This window comes from Ammodytes marinus (genome assembly GCF_949987685.1).
Source record: "Ammodytes marinus genome assembly, chromosome: 14".
NCBI classification, from domain to species: Eukaryota; Metazoa; Chordata; class Actinopteri; order Uranoscopiformes; family Ammodytidae; genus Ammodytes; species Ammodytes marinus.
The window spans coordinates 16,374,682-16,397,235 of NC_137218.1; the positions used below are offsets into that span (position 1 = coordinate 16,374,682).

Sequence of the window (22,554 nt, forward strand, 5' to 3'; positions counted from 1 at the left end):
TATCAGAGAAATATCAATACAATTCACAAACCTTCAATTATTCATGTCATAGAATAGTCTTTTTAGTAACCGATAGAAAAAACAATACATGTTTGGCTGCTTCACAAGGAATATCTATGTCTCAAAGATGATTACATTTCTCGTGTGCTTCTGTATTATCCCATGACAGTTTTGAGAAAAGGAAAAGACCAAGAGTGAGCCAGCCTCCAGAGAGACAACTTTTTTCTCCCTTTTTTCGTGAAGAAAAAACTTCCTTGAATGGGATTATGTGTTCCACAAAAATCCTGTGTTCGGGCTCCAGCGGTTTTGATGTCGTCTTCACAGCTGTGTATGCGTGTGTGAGTGTGTGTGTTTGTGAGTGTGTGTGTGTGTGGGAGGGTTATTCTTCTCAGACGGTTATTCTTCTTCATACCCATTCCCCTGCGTACACAATGCCTTTTCAATCTGCTAACCTCTATATGTACATACAAGCAATGTTTACAGAGAAATATACCTTCACTGGTGTAGACTGGACTTGTTCACAATTATTCCTACTTGGAATGGCATGGCAAATTGACCGTAATGTCTCACATTTATAACGTCTCTGATCCATCATACTATAAGGTTCACTGTCCAGAGCACATTGAGTAACTTCATAATCCCGTTTATAATGCTGTATTATTCACCAGGAGAGCTAAATATCATGCTTTGTTTATGATACTGGGCCAGCAATAATACCAATGTCTTGTGGACAGAGGCAGATTGACTGGGGACTTTTTAAAACCACATGAAATAACATGGAGGCTGCAGACAGAGATATTGTCTTATCCCAATAAAGGCTTACTTATTGAGTGTAGTCAGAATAACTGGGGTGCTCTCGGCTCATCTCACTATAGAAATTCAATAACTGGACTGTTTTGCCTCATGTACCACAATGGGCACATTGAGACTTGGAGATAGAGCATTACAAAGAAGTACAAAGGAAACATCCAGGCAAATATGTCTGGATGTCTCTCAGCACCTTCTTCACTGTGCCATGCTATATACAAAGCCAAAGTGGAAATGCCAATTCCTAGCTGGTTTAAAAAAAATAATAATAATAATGATACGCTAACAAGGTATCAGTGAATGCAGACTGAGTGCATGGCGTTGTGACACAGAGGATGAGTCAGATCCTGTGCCTGTAGTTGAGGATTTTTGATCACTAATAGGAGCTGGGCAACCTTGACTGTTTGAGGGAAAATGTGACTGTTTAAAGCAAGATACTATTACTTTGTGCAGTTTGTTTTTTGTGGCAGCCTGTGACAGTCCTCGGATGGGTCGAGCTGACAAAATAGTGGGTTTTTCGAAACAAAAGCGTCCTCTCTCTCTCTCATCCTCTTGTCTCAGTCCACACACCTGCCTTCTCTCTCTATCCCTCTCCTTCTCAGACGTAATATTCCTTGTCCTTGTTCTTTTTGCCCTTTGTGATTGCCTTGGCCACCGCGGCCGTCGCTGTGCTTTTGTCCTTGACCACCGCTCCGTTGCCCTCCGCCACGGCACTGTTGGCAAAGCCGTGGCTCTGGTCCGTCTGGTAGGAGCCCTCGTCCCGGTTGCGGTACTTGTACATGGCGTAGAGGAGGATGAGGATGCAGAGGGCGGCGGCGGCCACAATGCCCACCACCATGCCCGTGGTGCTACTGGACTCCCTGATCACCTCCACGGCGCCGGGCAGGCTCTTTTCGTCCGAGGCCGTGGGGTCGGCTGTGGGGACATGGGGGAAATAATTGGGGGGGTACGTTAGTCCCGGCGTGTTTCGGGAGGACGGGGGAGCGGCGGGGGGCAGAAGCACCTGGTCGCGGGTGTTCATTTTGCCCGCGGGGAGCTGGTCGGGGTTGGTGGTGGGAACATAAGGAGGTAAGGGGCGGGGTTTCTGGACTCCACCCTCACCGGCGGTGGGGGGTGGAGGAAGGACTGTCCTGTCAGTGACCATGGGGGAGTTCTTACGGTAAAAGTCCTCGTCGTCCGATTCGGTCATCTCCCCCGAGCCGAAGGCCGACACCTCCACAGGGTCACCGCAGTCCTCCTGGTCCGGGGGGCAGGAGGGGTGGGGGGGAGGAGGGGGGAGGATCAGGGACTCTTTGGTGGTTTCGAGTGGGGACAGGAGGGTAGGGGGAGGAGGGATGACGGGGTAACGGGTGGCGATGGATGGGGGCTCAAGGGAATCCACTGTTATAATAGGCAACACTAATTCCCCTCCTAGAAGAAGGAAACAGAAAAAGGTAGGGGATTCCTAAAATTAGAACAGCATTACATTTTTTTCTTCCTATGCTCATAAGAATAAGAGGCCCATTCTGCTCATTATGTGGTATATGACGAAGGAATTAAAGTAATATTATAAATGAGTTATCAATATATATCAATGGAAAGTTCATTCTTTTCCATAATTTAAATCAAAAAGTGAAACTTTTATCAGAAACCTAAACAAAACATGAACATACTAAATGTATGTATTATAAATCCTTTTTTCGATTGGTTTTATGTAATATTCATACAGTATATTCTGAGATACTGGATTTTTTATTCCATGAGCTGGAAGCTGTTATCATCAAAAGTAAAGCAAAAGAAAAAGATACTATAATTCACTCTGTGTAATGAATCTAGAATATGTGAAAGTTTCACTTTTTGAATGAACTTTTCCATGATGCTCACATTTTTGAGATGCACCTGTGTTACTTTAAATTATGTTGGCTTCGATAATACAAGGTTATATTAAAACATATTAAAGCCAGAAGCCACCATGAAGTTGCTCAGGAACCATGTATACATTTCTTGGCAGCAGCCTATGTGTGGGTGTGCAGATTACATTTCTTTAATACTATGAATATATAATACAGCACAGCAAGAACATAGAAGAGCCCAAATGTAGACACAAACATACAATATGACTCATGAAAGGCTGCAGCTGAACCGAGCATACAACGATCAGAGCACACAAACAAAAGCACAGCAAGTCAAATTGCCATGCCGCTGTCTGCACATCTGTAGGGAGGGGTTACAGGGCAACAAATCACAGACAGTTTTATGAAAGGAATCACACATGGCTTATTAAGAGCAACCAGTGTCCTCTATATGGATGTAGTTTCCTCATCAGATACACTCCCAATATATCAAGCTATATACAGTATATACAGTATATATATATATATATATACACATATAGTATAAATATACATTTTATATATATAATGTAAATGATTACATTTTCCATTAGTAAATGCCTTTGCAGTGTGGCATTAAGGGGAGAATACTGTTGTAACCATTTCCCCTCCCCAAATAATAATCGATTTTTAATTTGTTCACCAATCCAGAGAAACGTAAATGACCCTGGATTATTATTGAATAACAATGGTGCTTTCAATTGGGCTCTTTGGGAACTAGTTTTCCTTTGCAGTCCACTCAGTGGTTAGATTGAATAGGTTTGAATTGTTATTTTTCAGCCCCTAGTATATGTTCAGCTGTTATATCCTGATCCAGGTAGGGTCCCTGGACTCTCCTTCTGTTACAGACATGTGTTATCAGGCACCTGACACTGACATAGGAACCTGTTAAAATCTGCAAAACTGTGATGATTAGCTTTCAATTTCTTCTATCAATGACCAGTGATTTTGTAATTTGAACTGCTGCTCAGAGGTATGTCCCAATTTTCAGTCTGGTTAAACCAGGGGTGTCAAACTCATTTTCACAAAGGGCCACTCTACGATATGATAATCACACTAAGGGCCAGACTGACATACCTTCTTTTTAATCGAAAAATAAAAAGAACATATCTAAGTAAGTATATAAACTGCGTACAATGGCTAGTTTTCGCTTCAACATTTTCGGGGGATAAATTGCAGGTGGGGAGTATGGGGGTGTTCCCCCCGAAATTTTTGAATATCAAACACTTAATTTCCTGCATTCTGGTGGATTTTTATCCACCAATCTGTGCCTTTTCGGCATCAATTTATGGTGGAAATGTCTTAATTTTTGTAAAGGAAAAGACAACATTCAGGTTCCTGGTGAAACAATTATAAAGGACTATAATGCAGTAAGGCTCTCAGGCATTCTGGATTGAGCCACAATATTTATTCTCCTGGATTTTTAAAAACTTTCTGCACATTCAAAACATATCACATGTTTTGTTTTTTTTAGGAATCATGACTTTATATGTCCATGCGCAGCACCAGTGTTAGCTATTTATGACACTTTACATTGGTAATAAAATGCCAAGCCACCATTGGAAACGAAAGGGGTGGGCTATCAGCAGCTAGCTAACGTTAGCTAGTTGGCTATATTGTAACTTAAAGCAAAAGTTAGAAACCAGATCATTTTGGCATTAATCCTTTGACACTTGACACAATCAATCATCAATATTAGCATGCTATTTAGCCACATATATTGGCCTATTTACAACCCTCAGAAAACTGAAAGCTCTTCTTAGATGCAAGTTCATCAATTCATGGCTTAAAATCCTGAGCTATGGAACTTTCAGCAGACATTCCTAGCCGTAAGTTTCCTAACAGTTAGGGGCGTATGCGACGTGCGGATATGGCACAGGCTCCATGAAGAATGGAATTTTTTTTATTTTTTATTTTTTTATAGAATTGATTCAAATCGGCCGAATTGATTCGCGGGCCAGATCAAAATGTGTCGCGGGCCACATCTGGCCCGCCGGCCTTGAGTTTGACACATGTGGGTTAAACCATTGAATGCATTTAGTTCTCATTTAAATTTGCCTTCAAACAAAATAACATCTACTGGTATTAGCAAAGATAAAAAAAAACTAAAAGCACGGAAGACCATTCAAAACTACAAAGTATTCCACTCAGCCAGATCTGACTGCTGAAACATGTGGCAGGTGATTCCACACCTTTGGTAGGTAGTGCATGTGTGTGTGTGTGTGTGTGTGTGTGTGTGTGTGTGTGTGTGTGTGTGTCATATTTATATACATGTATGTCATATATATTCATGTCATGCCTTGACATTTTACTTTGATCTGACTCTGAGGCCAGAATGACCTCTGGTTGTGGAGTTTGGTTATTTATGGCCACTAGCTCCTTTTTCATCATTATTTGAGTCACACTTTGCCAGGCCGGTAAACAACCAACAATTCTGATAAGGTCACGTTAATAATTGAGAGGCACACTTTAATAAGGGCACTCTCCCTAAATTCCACTGCTTGTTTCTGTTGCAAGCCTGATCTCCTGCCTTCAACTCTTAATTACTGCAGTACAGAGGCAAAAAGAGTTTTCTCCCATCCAATTGAACTTAAAATTCAACAACCAGGATGAGCAGACGCAAATGAGGACAGCTGTTTGACAGAGCACCTGAATCAATGACTATACGATTGCTGCAGAAACTGTAAACGGGGGTTAAAAATGTGAAAAAAGTGCATTTAGTCTCAAATTTTGGGTGAAGGTAACACTACTAGTGGTTTGATAAGAGATGCACTCCCATCTTTATCGCCATGGCAAACCCACCTGTTCCTGGTTCACACTCCTCCAGGTCCTCATCATCACTTGGACACTCGGCTGACGCCACCAGAATATCATCTGAGTTCTGCGGCTGAAAGAAAAACAGAGAAAATGTGTTGTTTTCAACAAACACACAGTCAACACTTTCCCATCCTCTTAATTTGTACTCAGTATTTTATGAGTATGCAGCACTGTACCACTTTGGTGTTTTTGCTCGGAGCAACACTAGAAAGACAACAAATCCCATATGTGCCAATTCGGTGGCTTTTTTATCTTTCTCCCCTGTGGTTGACTTTATGTGTTTGCAAACAAAGTAAGGGAACTTCTGATGGAGAGTACATTCTCAGGGGGATACATGGTGTTGATGTTTTCAGCTTATTCTACATAACTTGCTATTTGTACAATTATTTTACATTACTATTGCAAAAACTAATTCTACAAATGCTAAATCAGAGCTTCGATATTTGTAAATTGGATGTTAAATTCCACAACGGAATACCTGAGCAGAGCAGGGAAGAGATGGTTCACTAATGGAGTTCTTAGAAAAATTGAAGATACAGCGAAGGCAATTTCAAAGAAACTGGCCAAGAAAATGTTAAGAAAAAAGGAGTCTGTATTTTTATTAGCATAGATGGGGATTTTTCTTTGAAACCGAAGGACATCCTGTACACTGGAGGAAATCCTTCCAATTTGGCAGGTTTGCAGCATTAGGATTTAAATCAACTCTTTTGAAATGGGGGTTTGTGATGTCCACTAGTCTGGACTCTGGGTGCAGCATTGCGACTGCTCAACGTGTGAAAAGATGTTCTTCAAATGTGTTTAGTAAAAAGCATTTTATGCACTTGAACTGTGCTAGTTAAAAAAATACATTGAAGCCAGAGTTATTATCATCGCATACTTGAAAGTAAAGTGAATTATGTGATAAATTCTAATTAAAGTGCATATCGTCACCCTCTTAAAATAATGGCCTAAGTCACTTTTTGGCCAAAATGATTTTTTTGCTTAAATCATCTCCTCATGATGCTGCTCTGGTAAAATGGCCTAATTCCTCAGTTGAACAGATCATGTGATTTTACTTGACATAGGCCATTATACGGTATTACCAGAATGTCAAGAGTGTGTTTTAGGCCATTTTATTTTGCCTAAGTCAAAATTTACTGTTAATTTTTTTTCAAGGAAATTTTACAAGTGTGTAAAATGGCTTAAGTCACAAGTTAAACATTAATAAAAAGAGTTTATTCCTATTATGTTACATAATTGACAGAAATTGTAATCACAATGTCAAGAGTCATCTTTTGACATAACCTGTTTGAGTGAAATTATTAATGCATATCATATATTCAATCTTTGGTTAAGTTTTTTGTGTTTCCTGAAAACACTGAAAAAATTACTTAGGCCATTATTTTAAGGGTGACGATATGAGAAAACCAGTTGTAGGTGACAAGTTCAATTAATTACGTATACATCATTGTATTCTAATACCTACTGAATATGATATTTTGCACACTTTTGTATGAAAAAAGATAGAAGGCACCTTATTCTCACTAATATTTGTTACAATGCCAATGTTACTTCTTACAAATGTACATTAAAATATTTGGAACAATATAAAGTATTTTAAATAACAATGCAAAGCCCAATTTCTAGAAACTAAAAGTTAAAAAGTTATATTATTATTTATATAGTTTTATATATTGTATTGCTAACACTGTATATTGTGTTTATTGTGTTCTGTTGTATGATCCTAGTTACTTAACCTCTTGGAAACGTGGTGACAACAACATTCATCTTAGATTATAAACCAATGAACATCCAGCTCTTATTACATTTGCATTCAGTTCTCTTCAAATGATGTCTTTAAATACTGTCTCTGACCTTTGAGATGCTCTCTCTCAGGCTTGGCGAGCGCTGCCTGCGTGTGGTGGTGGTGGCCATGGTGGTGGTGGTCTCCATGATAGTGGTGGACATATCGGACACGGCCAGGGGCGTGGCGGAGGTGCTGTCCGTGGTCGACACAGCCAGCGAGTCGCCGACCAGACGCAGGTTCCCCTCCACCTGTATGCTGGGGTCGTTCTCTGCAGCCAGTTTGAGCACCTGGAGACCGTTGTAGTACAGCCCCGATATCTGACCCTGGAAGGGCCGACCCTTGTCATGGCCGCCAATTTTAATGGCTGCCTGGCTGTTAAAGATGGTCAACTGTCTCCCTGAAGTTAGACGGAGACGTCGGGGATGAGAAGAGACAGAGAGAGAGAGAGAGAGAGAGAGCGAGAGAGAGAGAGAGAGAGCGAGAGGTGGCCATAGGGAAGAGAATGGTAGAGCAGACGAAGAGAAGTCACATGGGAGAGCTTGCACAGGAGCATTATTTGAACCAGGTGTGCTTTAGTGATAATAGGTATTTAATATTAGATTTAGATTTTAACTTTAAAAGGAGTGGGTTAGTTAGCAGATGTTTAATACCATCAGAGGAGGCTTAACGCCTATATTTAGTTGCCTATTTAAGTCTTTTGATCGCACATAGAAAGTAGAGATAGTAGAATTATCAGTGAGTTAGCCAGCTGTTTGTGGGGAGGAAAAAAGGACAGATGTTTTTCCAGGATATCTATTTATCTCTTAACTCCAGAGCAGTTGGTGCAAAGATGCATATCTCATGGCTTCTTTTTTTTTTACAAAGATGGGTGAATTGTTAAGAGTCATACTAGACGTCCAACTGAATAAATACACCCCATTTTGCCCTGCGCTGACTCTATCAGCCATTAGGCCACTGAAACATGCCCTGCTCTGGCTCCCCCTCTTCATACAAGTGTTTCACCCCCTCAAAGGGGCAGCGATATCTAACGGCACTGTTGTCAGCAGCTTCACTGATAAGCAGTGTTACATGAGGGAAGGAGGACAGCAGTAATGGGCCCATCTCAGGGGAATACTTATTAGGAACGTTAATGGCTGCAAACGGTTATCTACTTACGTAAATAGAAAAAAGTTGTACATGGTAAGTCAGTATGGGTTGCAACTTGCAGGGAACAAGAATTAGAAAATGAGTTAATTTGGTGTGATGCCACCCAGGAGTTATGTTTTAATTTTAGGAGGAACAATTTATGGTAAATCTATGTCACATAGAAACATAGTTTCACTGGTGTTATGATAAACGTTACACAGCATTTTTATGATTTTATGTAGAATAATTACACACAGTATCTATTTACACACATAGGTTAAGGGGAGGGGGCGGTAGAGGGTTAGACAAGGGTTATGTGTTTTTAGTTAATCGGTTTAAAATTCTTTAGAAGGTGCAGCTTGTCAACAAGGTGTAAGGATGACAAAGAATAAACCGCAAGTATGCTATACCCCTTTGCCTCGACACTTATTTTGAATTCCACTTGAAGCTCTATTGTGGTCATCAAATATATAATGCCAATATCTAAATTTCAATTAAAATTGGGGTATGCATTTGGGTAACTTGATCCTTGTCACCCTTGTCTTTTGGCACTGCACCTCTCATGGGGGAAAGGTTATTTAGTAGTTATTTCAAGGATTCATTAGTTAATGTTTTACCTTTATCGAGTAGCCACTCGTCAACTACCCGACCAAGTCTGTATGGGATTCTTTGTCTAGCAATAGCCAGTCGCTCATTATCAAAGTGTCCTTCAAAGAATTTGGAGAGACAGATTAAAGGTTAAAGTCTGCAAGCTGAAAGATCACATGGTTAGAAACAGTGTTATAATGGCTAACAAGGTTTAACAAGTTATCAATTTTAACCCAGCTGTGAGTTAAAAGAAACCTGTGCTTTACTGAGACTAGTTATCACGAGTAACAGTGTTTATACTAATTAGAATGTTGTTTAGGCTATTTATAATGTGCTACGCTAGTTAGTGTTATTTAGTTATTTTTAAGCAAATTATAATCTTCAGTAAATACCAGTTAAAGTAAAATGGCAAATTATGTAATGTATTTTTAAAAAACAAGGTTAATTCCAGTAAACAATAAAATAAAAAAATTGAAAAATCAGCAACTTCAACAAAGACAATCAGGAAAACAGCATTTAGTGATAGAAATTCTGTAGTTAGAGCAGAAAAAGATGTAAGACATTATAGAGTGCCTTAATCACACCCCACTTCTGTTCCACAATGTACTTTAGTAATGTATTGTGTGATATACAATGTGTTTTACTCCCATGAGATATACTGACTGTAGGTCTGCATCTAAGCCCATGGGTGCACTAGTTGTTGAATTCTTAAGCTAATTGCTGTTAATATATTCCGGCTTAATTAACAAGTCAGTGGATAAACGTTTAGCTCTTGTACACCCGTATCTGATTTTAGTTTTAGGAAATAACTTTATTTGTATGTTAAACTACATTGTGGAATCAGGGTTAATAGGACAAAGGCCCCTCTTAAGTGGGGCAGGACTTCAGCTCTCTATTCAACACATGCAAGCGCAGAGGAGTCATTATTCAAATAGAAACTATGCGGCAGGACATATACTGTCTGACGCACACTATATTGCCAGTTTCTGGACAATAAGATGCCAATTAGAGCCATACATATGTTGTATTCAATCGTGTACTTATCCGGTGTCACCCGCAAGGTTTCCGCAAGGTCCTGGCTTAACATCTCGTAAATTCTTGTCGACATTATTTACAGCATGTGTAGGGTACCTTGTTCCATTTAGACTTAATTAGGAACAGGATATCTGAAAATCAATTATCTTCAACCAATTTATGTTATGACTAAAAATGTAAAACAGATGAAAATGGATAAATAATAAAGAACGTCAGCCATCTTGATTGACATGTCGTTGAATAGTAATGAATGGATAAAAAGGATTAGGATTACAGTGGAAAATGGAAAAGGAGGCGCAGTACATGGCATTGCTTGACAGCTGACATGAAGCTTACCTAGACTATGGTTTCCCCTGTATGCTTTGATAAAGAGCAGGTATTTATAATAGGTGAAGCAGTGAGCCTTTGGGGGGCTGCAGGCAGTGGCCATGTGTCACACATGTTAGTAGACGTTTAATGCCTCACTGGAGAAAATGAAGATCCATCCTGCCCATCCCCGTGTACAATACACTCTTGTTTATGATTGCTGCAATGCTCTTTACACATTCACAATTAGAAATGTTTCAAATGATCTCTTATTACCGAGTGGGAGATGACAAAGAGTGGAAACACGACAAACATGGCTGTCGCAAATATTGAGTTTTGATCCATGTGTGGCACGGTGTGCGTGTGTTTACATGTATGTGTGTGTGTGTGTGTGTGTGTGTGTGTGTGTGTGTTTGTTCTGTGCACCAGCTGGATGAAGAGAGGGGGCTTGGTTTCCCCTTCGCTACGCCAGCTGGTGCACCTGTTCTAAATAAGGTTAATCGGTGGATTGGTTCAGAACAGGTTAAAGCACAGCCGGTCGTGATCATATTATGTGTGTTTTTTTTGTGGGTGTATATTTCAAGTATGTGAGTACATAGCTGATCGCGTTTGTGCCTATGCAGAGCTTGTCATCAAATAATACGCAAAGCCATAAGGGTAGGGGAGAACGGGGGAATCTGAGGCATCGGGTAATGTGAGCCACCCCCTGTATCTAGGCAACGGAAAACATTTGTGGTCATGTGAGATATATGTTTTCAAGCCCCTCTCATTTCCCCATGGCCCTGAAAGAGAGGACCTCATGGTGCTGTGGTAAGCATGTTTTTTTCACCAAAATAGGTATTTTGCATGTAAAAGTAAATTTTCTTGCTGTCAACTTAATCAACTGTTGTGCCAAAGCAAATGTATTCACGTAGAAAAACTTCTATCATACGTGTTGATGAACTACCAACATATAAAAACCATGTGATGATATTAGCTACAGATTAGCCTGAAATGCTAAGAGAGGTAGTTTTTGCTCAAATTGTGGTGGTGGGGGAAAGTGCCTCACTTTCCCCCACCACCACAGGCACAAGTTAAGTTTAGTCTTAAACATATTTTAATGTAATATTACATGACATATGTTTTATTTTAATGTCATACACATTGTAGAAAAGCCATCATGCCAAGGAAATACACCAGGAAGACGACCTGGGGCAACCACACGGAAAGAGCACCTTCTCATCTTTCCCTGTAACCTTCAGGGCTGGAATGTAGAATAGGCCTAGTTGTAGAGTATGACAGGCTGATGTTATAATCCAGTTGGGTCTTCTCCTGTGTTCTGAGTCCCAGGCTGTTCTCGCTGGTTCTGATTTTCCTATGCTTTGACCCCCAGACACAAGCTGGCTCTAAGGGGCTTGTGTTCTGACCCCCAGACTGTGTTCTAATCTAACTGGTTCTATCTTTCATTTGAATCTTATTAAAACCTTTTGAATTATAATATGTTGTATTTGATTTTGTTCAGAGTTACTTTCAAGTGTTTAGAAAATTTGCTTTGCCAAACCCTGTTATTCTTTTACTAGTCCGACATTAGTTCTGGAATGTGTGGCTAGCTTTCAGGATTCTTACTGTTACAATATGTGTTGTTATGGTAGTTTCAGAGTGGAAAAAGTAAGTGGATCAGTTTACCCCATAGCTGGGGTAAAGTGAGCCACATGACAACTATTTTTAAAACAATCATATTTTCACTGCCCTTTGCCTTGAAAAAATTCTGCTAATGCCCATGTCTAGGAAACATCCTGAATGAATGGGAAATGTGTACATTTGAGTGATAAATCATTTTAGCTCGCTTAGAGAGGAGCAAATGTAAAAAGTGGCTCAGATTACCCCGTTCTCCCCTATTTTAATTATAAGCCAGACTCAAATTTATGAATATAATTTACAATGATGGAACAGATCATCGTATGTGTTGCTTGAGGCATGATTACACATACCAAGATAAGGTAACACACATGTAAAAACGTGATGACGGATGAATGCAAATGCAATGTCAACAAGAATTTATCAGCTGAATTAAAAGCGTGAAACGTATTCACCTCTTGTTAGTCAACAGATGGACGGATAAATGTAGACAAATAGATAAATATTAAATTAGGCTTATATAGTACTTGAACTACATAAGCAGGTTACTACGTATTTATGAAGCATCAGGGAAATCCCACTTGGGCCACATAATATTACTGTTACTGCCACTGTTAATATACTCATTAAAAGCCAATGTCATGCTGCTTTCATTTACTGTAAATGATCATCTTTTTCCCCAGCCTTCCCCACCTGTCTGACAAACTGTCTGCAAAAAAGGTACATTATTTCATTGCTAGATATCCGGTATATATATTGACAAATATAATGTATATCAGATGATTTTATCCAATTGTACATATCCAGTTGGATGTGTGAGGCTACTTAAATGATACCTAGAGCGATCCAATACCCTACACAGGAAAGACTGAATCAATATAAGCCACTGGGCAAATTGACAATCAGTTTTTTGCAAACACAACAGCTCATTCCGTGTTTTTATGTTAGATGCAAACATGCAATATCCCCTCTCACTAGTCCAGATGCTCCATGCCACCTCTCTCCTACAACCACATGGTTTGTCCCCTCATGTCTTACCTGGTGGATAGCGCTCAATGACCGGATGGTTGTCGACCTGGAGAGTGGCATTGCCACCGCTGCGTGTGAAGCGCACAACGTGGTACTTGCCGTCGTTGACTATGACAGCAGGCTCGTCGATGGTGATGTCATCGGTCCCCACATTGAAGATGACACAAATTTTCCCTTGATCCTGCAGATGAATAACAAAGATTGTGTTTGACACAGGGCAATATGGCAGCTGGAAAGATGGCAGCTGGTAAGCAAATAAAAACATTAAATCATTCACATTAATCAACTAACAAAAGTTGTTATCATTATTATTGTATGTCATTATCACTGAAAATGTGCCGACTACAGAATCTTATCGTTCGTAGAGGCCAGAGACCTTGTTTTAGCAGTAAAAAGCACATATTTTGTGACACAGGCGGTATGACTTTATCTTTTTTCTGATGTGGATCATATTTGACAGAATCTTACTGCCTCTCTTTTTTTTAAGATATTTTTTTGGCATGTTTATCCTTTATTGATAGTGTAGAGACAGAGTTGAAATGGGGCAGAGAGGGGAGTGACATGCAGAGAACGACCGCGGGCTGGAATCGAACCCGGGTCCGCTGCTGGCCAAGGCCCATGGGGGGGACGCCCTACCTAATATGCTAAGGGCGCCCCGCCTCTCTTTTTGTTGCCCAACTTTTCTCCCCTGTCCACCTGTCCCTACTCCTGCCAGCCTTCCGCAAAGTTCAAAGCTACTTCTCAGCCTTTGGTTGGTAAGAAATTTTGGGAGGTAAACTGTGTGGAAGTCTCTGTGGCTGTCTGCTCTTTGAACATTCACTGCTTGCTTTGCAGACTTTACTGAATCAACACAAAGTCAAAGGGCTTATGTGGTTTTAGGCACACTACAGCACACACATCTGCAGCAGTACACAGGGAACACTTTTACTCTATTCACAAGCTTAAAGATCGCAATAACCTTTGAGTTAAAATACAGTTAAAATACAAATACAATCCTATGACTTTGGAAGGCTCCTCAGTCAGCATAGAAATAAAAAAAAATTCAACTACCTTGAGATAAGGTAACTATCCATCCATGAGATTATGCAGCGAGTGCCTGTTATATAGAATGTCTCACATTCATGGTATTATGTTACGCACAAAGGTAAAACCTCATTATCGCTACATAATATTAATAATAAAAGACTTCCACTTCTATATTATTTGTTTCTAAGCTGTGCGCTATCAAGGACACAAGACGCAGGTTTTTATTCAAATAACCTCGTCCCCAGCAGCTGTTTGCACTATATCACACCTTCAACCATAGAGAAGAGGTAAACAGTGAAATAGGCTGGTGCAATGTCTCATTGATATTAAATCTCGCAGACGACTGTACCTGCACAGCACACAATGTGCACAATATTTACTGGCCTAAATATCTTCCAGTGGGTCTTGCATTGCATCTGGCTTTTTCCCTGGCTTTGCTGTACGTGCTGAACCTCCTGCGCCATTTCATATTACTGATTGTTCCCTTTATCTAATACTTCCAATACTGCATTGCTCACCGAAGGGCCAGACATTCAAGTAGGTAGTTGGCAATACTTCAGTTCTTGTCTTGATTCTGGCTGCTATTGTGTGTGTGATGTAAAACCTGTCTCAGAGATTTTCTCTCTCCCCCTAATCATATGTAAAATCCTTCCAGAAACCTTTTGAATTTCAAATAATTATTCATGCTAAAACAGTTGGTGTTCAGCACAGAACACGTTAAATGTCCTCCTTGAGACCTTGAAAGTCCCATTAGTAATGTGATTATAAAGCTTGAGAAATCAGTGTTCAACATTTCTTTTTTTATATACATATTTAAAAAAAGATTTAAAATATAAAATAAAGAATGTATATATATATATATATATATATATGTCCCAAAACACAGCATAGTAATCTTTCTGAATTCTGTAATCACTTGGCGCTCTCAAGAAACCAGCAGGATGCAAACTATGTGCGACTGATTTATGACACTAGCTGATCAAACAGATGATGAAATTGCTTCATGACAAATGTCTACCAACTCACAGTCTTTCCCTATGAAACTGTGGGTTAATCCAGGTCGGCATCACTGTAGGGTTAGTGGGCATCCACAGCGTATAAGACCAAGTATGATGAGAAAACGCTGGTTAAAAAACACCTTTCTTTTATATACATCATTAACATTCCTTAAATTGTCTGGGATAAATGTCTTTCTTTAAGCTCTACATGCTGAGATACTTGGTTGTCCATGGTTTAATCGCTCTTCCTTAGAGGCAAAGTGATGAGTATTCACCAGGCAAAACACTACAGGATAGTTGGGCCTCAGGTCAAATTCAGCCCCTTGTTGTCCTCTCTACAACAATTAACATCTCCAAGGCCAAAAACAGGGCTGCCGGGGGCTTTATATGGCTTTAGCGAAAAGATTTGCCTCTAGTTTGCCTAGAGTGTCTTAGGGCACGATTACGGGAAAAAAACGCCCCAAAGCACCTTTTGATAGCTGGCAAAGTAACCCGACTGCACGCCAGTTTAAGTAAACAAAAAAGCTTGCCATTTCCAGTTCACTTACTTATTTTATTTATTTATTTTTTTAATAGAAAAAGCGGCTACTTAATGCCAATGTGTTTGGGCATAACGCTAGTCAGGCGAGTCTTTGTGAAAAGCCACGCAGTTCCCCCTCTGAGCTGTTTTGACATCAGCTCTGACGGAGACAGCGTTTCCTCGGAGCGTTTCCCCTTCCCTATGGAGCTTTAAGTGTGAGATCTCTATTCTAATTCTAATCTTCTGCCTCCACTAATTCATACGAGAGGAAAACAATTATTATAAGGATACAATATTTTAGCAACATAGGGGTTAGGGTTAAAGAGGATGAATATTACATTAGGCTTTTATAATACTTGAACTATATCTGACGATTAGGGATTTATCTATGAAAAAACAAACAAAAGGACTGTGGGTATTGACAAAACTTCTATGATGAGACACCACTGACACCTGATACATTTTTCAACATAGCACAAAGTGGAGAGATCATGATTCTTTTAAGAAGACAAGCACATCTGTCTGTTTTTCTCTGCATTGGATACATTTACGAGACTCTTCACTGGAGCCTCTCCTCCTCAGAGGGAAATTTATTATCTTTTTTTCTATTCCCACAGGAATAATGAAGTGCCTCGTCCTCCTCACACTCAGCATAGTGCTAGGCGTGTTGTATATCTCACATAAAAAGGAACCTAGTAAATAAAAACAAATAAACCTAAAATAAACCTGAAACTCTCTTCTATTCCTTTTTTTCTTTTCCAAAAGAGATTGGAAAAGATGGATGTAAATCACAGATCATCATAAATAATGGAAATTCTTCAAACTGCTCCATTGTGCTATCATGTAAGCCGTTTTTCTAATTTCTTTGAATGCATTCTCACAAATGATCAAAGGCCCCGATTTTCTCTTAAAGGATTTCTATCTGAAAATACAGTATCTACTTGTAAATGTAAAATGTATTTCAGCTGCGGGGGAAAAGTCGTGATTGTAATCAAACTGAACCCTCATCCTTTTCTTCTAGTTTCAGTTAACATTTATCAACCAGAGTCCACACAGCATCAGCATTCTGAACCTAAATTATCCATCATGCATTTGAAATGAATAATCCAAAGAAAGGGCGTGTAGAGCGGCACACACACAGACGCACAGTCAGAGGCAAAGGCAGCAGATCGGGCTCTGCCTTTGAAAGTGCCCTCCTGAAATATACACATTCATGAGTTTGACGTGAAGCTTTTCCATTCCTACACGGAATGAGGTTGAATATTTATTAAGAAAGACTTTCTTATTCAGAAAGGGTTTCGGGAGAGAAATTGCTCCAGCCATTGCCCAATCAATATGCATAAGAAATCCACTTAACGGTATCACTGATGTCCACTCAAACCTCACCAGGTTACTGTCTAACCTCTTCATGCTGTATAGTTTGAAGCTCTGCTGTGTAGCATAGCATTGCTCCCTCAACATTTCTAATTGTCATCATGCGCAACCAATCTTCAGTTTTTGTTTTATCTTTTTAGTCACTAATTAAAATCGTGGCCTTTTGAAAGCGCCATGAACCTCTCTAATGTACTCTCAAGTGAATATGGTGATGGTTTGAGTAATTGGTCTCCGAAGCTTGTGTATGTGTCATCCTCAAAGTTACGGTTCCCCTTTTAATGCCTGCACAAGTAAGTCATGTTTATTTGGTTGTACAGCGGAGGTTATCTGGGATTTGCAATTGCTGTTTTAATGAAGTACTGACAGCAGCACGGACACTCAGATGCTGGGTATTTGCAACTGTAGAAATGTAATATTTTCAAATGTATCATGTAAACATTGTGCAAGACTAATGTCACGTTTCATCTTGATTGCTCTAATAATCCTGTCTGTTAATTAAGAATAAAAGAGATATGTTAATAACAGGCGCCTGCATGCCATTTATTATGAATCAATTGAGGTAGCTTCTTAAGGAGGATTTCTGATCCCTTCATTGCATGACTGTGATTATTCATCATATTGTAGTTTTGAAAAAGAAAGCTTGATATCCCAGGAAGATTATAAGAAGCGAATTCTCTTCTAAGGGGACCTCATTTGAAACACCCCAAGTCCCTGTAGCACACAAAACTCATATATCATTTGTTTCTTTTCCTATTTTCACCTCTCCCTTGTGGCTATAGTGTTATTTTAACCGGTGCACTGCTTCTCCCGGTCTTCACCTAGTTTCCACACCGCTCCCATTTTTGGCAATGGGTAGGCAGAGGCAGGATAAATAGACTGTGATCAGATGTGGAATTAATAGCACACATAAATCAGTTGAAAAAAGACATGCCAACTTGGGTCTCAACAAAACAGGAAGGTGTGATAGTATGAAGTTTAGTAAGAGGAACCGAAAAAGACAACCTCAACACCCTCTGCACTTTTTTTCTTATTCCCTTCCGCTGAGCAGTAATAAGGTGTCAAAATAAGCAATCTGTCAACGTGCAAGGACTTGGCAGATGCTGGAAAAAAATATGTTCAGCTGGCTTTGCAGGCAGGCAGCACACTTTTGCATGTTTTAGCTACAGTCCAAAGCTGGCAAGGACAGATTTACACTTTTAAAACAGGAAATACAAATTGAAATTAGTCAGTTTGAAAATATGTCCAGTGTAGGAGTTTTGGATCAAACATGCCTAGTCACTGATGAATAAGGCTGTCATACTTTGTGGGCTCTGTTCAAATACAGATTTTTTTTGTAAGATGTTATAAAGTTTATGTTTAAAACAATGTTGGGATATTACTGTCCATATTAATGACTTCTTCTTCTTTCATAAGTGAACCCAATTTATTACCAACTGTACTGAATATTAATAAGTGTTAAAATATGGAGTGGATTTGACTGGAAGACACTAAAAATAATGGGTGCGATTAGTGTGATGTCACCTTTGATTAATTAAAATTAACTTGTGTCACATTTCAATAAAAATCTGAAACGACACAAGAACAACAACAGGCAACGCATTGTGGAAAACAATAAAGGAAATACTGAGCAGAGTTTTCCCTTCATATTTTCATTTATATTTGTTATAGTATATCATTAATGGGTCTCATTTCTTTACATGCTCCCACATGTTGTCTTAGCACAATTTCTATATATTATTTAGAAAATTCCATACTTTAAAAACTATTAGTAGAATGGCCCAAAGTACATTAGGAAAGGTATTTATTGTCTACCATTAAAGGTGCCGTGTGTTATTACGTGTACATTGGTGTCATCTTGTTTTTTGAAAGTTCTAGATTGCAACGCTCCGTCTCTAGCCCTCCAGTTTGGAAAGAGAATCTATGGTGGCCTTCTAGTATTATGGGAAGCTAATTACCACTGCCTCATTCTTTTCAAAATATCAAGAGATGAATGTATCCATTCTACTGAAGAGACATTTCCACTCCAATGTAGATATAAAATGCTCATTCTAAGGTGATGAAAAAAAAATTGATTTTCAAGGTAATGTACACTAATTAAAACCTACTTTTATTTTCCATTTCAACCAATGTCAATTACCTTTACACGCTGCTTCTTTAAAAAAAAGTTATAAAAAAATAGTTGGACATGTCTGTGTATGCTGGAAATAAGCTATGAATATCAAATAAATACACCATTCCACATGTTTAGAAAATACTTTGCATAAAGAATGGACAGGATGTGTGATTTTAGGGATAGTCTTTTATGCGGGTAATAGCAAAGAGTCTGCTAATAAGGGTCAAACTCCAGTTGAAAATGTTGCCTTGTGCTTTCACAACAGGTGTGATTTTAATTATGACACCACACGCAGACATTTCACAGACCTCCCCTCTTCTTCGTCTTCGTCATGGAACATCTGTCCTTCGAATAGATCCTAAAAAGGCTGATTTCCCTGCAGGAAAAGACACAGTGGCTGACAGCTGCTGAGGAGTCACTCTGTTCTGCAACAACCGACTCACATGTTTATCAGCGGGAAATCAAGTCCACTGACGTGTTTTATTTAATCCTTCTCGTGGTCAAAATGTCTTTTTTCCTGCTTCATATATCAATAATTTGACTCAATATTTTGTGGATAAGTGCACAGTCGAGTTAAAACTTTAATCAAGTAATAGACCATGAGAGTGTTTATTATATTGTTTTCTTTTTCATTCCATTAAATTAAGTTTGTAGCATCAGCACTCAACAAAGCCATTTAACTATCTACAAAGAAATGTAAATTACTTTGTTATTTTCATTTTTGGCTCTTTTTTTCCCATCAACAAGTTTTTGCCACTAGCTGCTTTCATCCGAACGCTGGCAAATAGTACTCAATATTGTTGTTGATCCTCAGGTATTATGAACACAATGTGTGAAAATAATCTATAAATGCGTTATCTTTTGTTTGCAGACAGAGCGGACTTAATCCCACTGTTCCCTTTAACAAATTGTCCTGGTTTTTTATGAGATGTTTCGAGTTTTTTGTAAATAATTACAAATACAGTGTTTTATAATGATTAATACAATGCTTCTTTAAGTCCACATGGACAGCGGGATACAGCTTATAGTGCAACAGGAATTACCACAAGTGGAAATGTGTACTTTACTCTACATAGTTCAGAGTTTGAACACAAATATTAATGAGAAGGACTGAAATTATACAAACAATATATTTGATTTTTAATCTCCTTTAAGTTGGATCTTTTATCCAGTGTGATTTCCCACCTATCTTTCATGTGTTTTGGGAAATGTATGCTTCAAGCACCCAGACCCCGCTCCCCGTGCTTACTATGTGCAGCTGAAGATAGTCCCCGAGCCCATGGGTGCTCTCCACTCGCACCAGGATGGCGTCCGTCTGCTGAGTGCTGAAGCCCACGGCTAGCCGGTCGGCGCGGGTGCTAGGGCGCTCATTGGGAGCCCAGGTGAACGTGATGAGAGCCCCCCCTTTCCCAAAGATATACGTGGTCCCGGCTGGAAAACAAGAGAGACAGAATAGAACTTAATTAGGCTGTGCTTTTATGGTTATCAGGTTTTTAGTTTGTGCTCTTTAAAATAATCAGCTGTTGTTCAGACGGAGATGGAGCCATCTTTAAAAGTCACATATTATGCTAATTTTCAGGTTCAAAATTGTTATTTGTTTTTCTACTTGAAAGTGTTTTCATGATGTAGTGTCCAAAACCCTATTTACAGTATTATTCACAGTGCCATTGCTGAATATTAGATTTACTCGCCTCTCTCTGAAACGCTCTGTTTTAGGGCCTGTCTCTTTAATAATCATAAGCCCCACCTTCTAAAACGCCCGGTCTGCTCTGATTGGCCCTGAATCTAACTGCCAGTTTGAATCTTATACTGGCAGATAGATTCAGGGTTATCTGACGTATTCTTATCACAGGTGGAGGTAGTGTTAAGTTCGGTTGGTAATGAGGGGACGTTGCTTCTCCCCTTGTGACATATGGTGAAAAAAGGTGGAGGTGGAGATAAAGCGAGAGGGTGTTTTTTTTTCTCATACTTTGGAAGTCTCTAGTCACACCGGAGAACCATATATGTTGAAAAACCATGAAAAAGTGCATTCGGCATAATAGGCAACCTTTAAGAAAAATATATTTAAAGTGCCATCCCTCGTATGAAGATGACATGTCTCACCAACCAAGTCTGACCTTTCATTTTTCACAACATCGCAGGTGGAGAGACGCTCAAATCAGGAAGGAAGGAGGAAAGCCGGATATACAAAGTATGAAGTTGTACATTCCCCTATGTAAACTAATAACAACTAATGACATCAGTTGAGCGCTGCAGCTGCATCTTTTAATTTAACAATCACACGTCAACTACAAATACTGAGTCCAACACTATGGGCACCCCAAAAATATTTCACACTAAAAGATACAAAACAATCAAAAACAAACATAATCCAGGAAGTGACAAATTCAAGCTAAAATCACAAAAAGCACCAATGGTATTCATGTGAGGTCAACGAGCACTTGAGTAGGTTGAGTGTAATTATCTTTCGCCTGGCCTCTGCATCTGATTTACCCCAGCTCTGAGCCAAACATCAGCTACAGTAATTTAAAACCAGCATTTGTCGAGCTATTTTGCCATTTGACCATGCCTCTCTTTCGTTGCTTATTTTCAGATGTTAAATAAATGTATTATTATATAATGTAATTTATTACTATTGGTGGTACAACAATAAAGTATCTCTTATTGTCTGGGTATTTTAAACATGATTGTTGAATCAATATTCAGCATATATGTTTTTCATTTATACAAACTTTCTGATATCCAGATATACGGGTTAAACAACAATAATATTAGCTGTTAATGTTCAATTCACTTAACTAAATAAGACAAAGTAAGTGATTGATATGAGGTGACTTTAAAAAAGCATAGTTTTAAGCCTGACTAAAATGTTTCCACCCGCTCATGCTGTATCTAGCAGGTGCAGGGCAAAGCAATAGTGACTGCTTAAACTTTCACCATGTAAGTTATTCATCGGCACTCAGAGAGGGTCATGTCTCCTTGAGATGAATGAGGCATATTAATATGAAGATATTATATGATTTATACCGCACCTCCCAGAAACCTTGGAATGCTGATTAAATATAAATTAGAATTTTGATTTTTTTTTGTCATTTGTGCGAGAAAACCACGATTGGAGCTGTAAGTCCTTGCTATATATCTTGTGCAATTTAAGGTTCAGTCAAAACTAAAGTTACTTTTCTTGAAAAGTGAATGTGCCGTTAGATGAGCTGGGATTGCAGGTGCTGACTGTAGGTATAGAGAGAAACTGCCTGTCCTCAGATGAAAAAATTACATCACGAAAGATGTGTAGTCATTATGATACAGGGTAGAGCAGAGACGCCCATTACCTTTAATAGTATATTATTTTGTTTTTCTGCGCTTGTTTTAACGCCTGAAACCGAAGTGTTGTTTTAACAACTGATATTTTCCAATACCCGAAACTCTTAAGCTTGGAGAAACACTTGAATCAAAATTGAGGCCTCAATTTAAACCGAGTGCGTAGACTTGAGCACTCTTCTGCTTGGTGTAATGGGCCACTCACGACAAAGGTCTCTTATTGA

The 22,554-nt window shown here is 39.2% G+C and overlaps 1 protein-coding gene across 1 annotated transcript in view; it reads right to left on the minus strand.

Moving 5' to 3' along the window:
* Positions 1-1,405: 1,405 nt before the first annotated feature.
* LOC307260310 (neurexin-2-like) overlaps positions 1,406-22,554 on the minus strand; it is a gene marked incomplete at both ends in the record, with an annotated part of 96,358 nt that continues 75,209 nt past the window's right edge. The window contains 6 exons of the mRNA XM_080040512.1: positions 1,406-2,217; positions 5,481-5,565; positions 7,350-7,678; positions 9,024-9,113; positions 12,991-13,162; positions 20,262-20,443. Coding sequence (XP_079896638.1) covers positions 1,406-2,217; positions 5,481-5,565; positions 7,350-7,678; positions 9,024-9,113; positions 12,991-13,162; positions 20,262-20,443 — 1,670 coding nt within the window. The remainder of the gene's footprint in view (positions 2,218-5,480; positions 5,566-7,349; positions 7,679-9,023; positions 9,114-12,990; positions 13,163-20,261; positions 20,444-22,554) is intronic.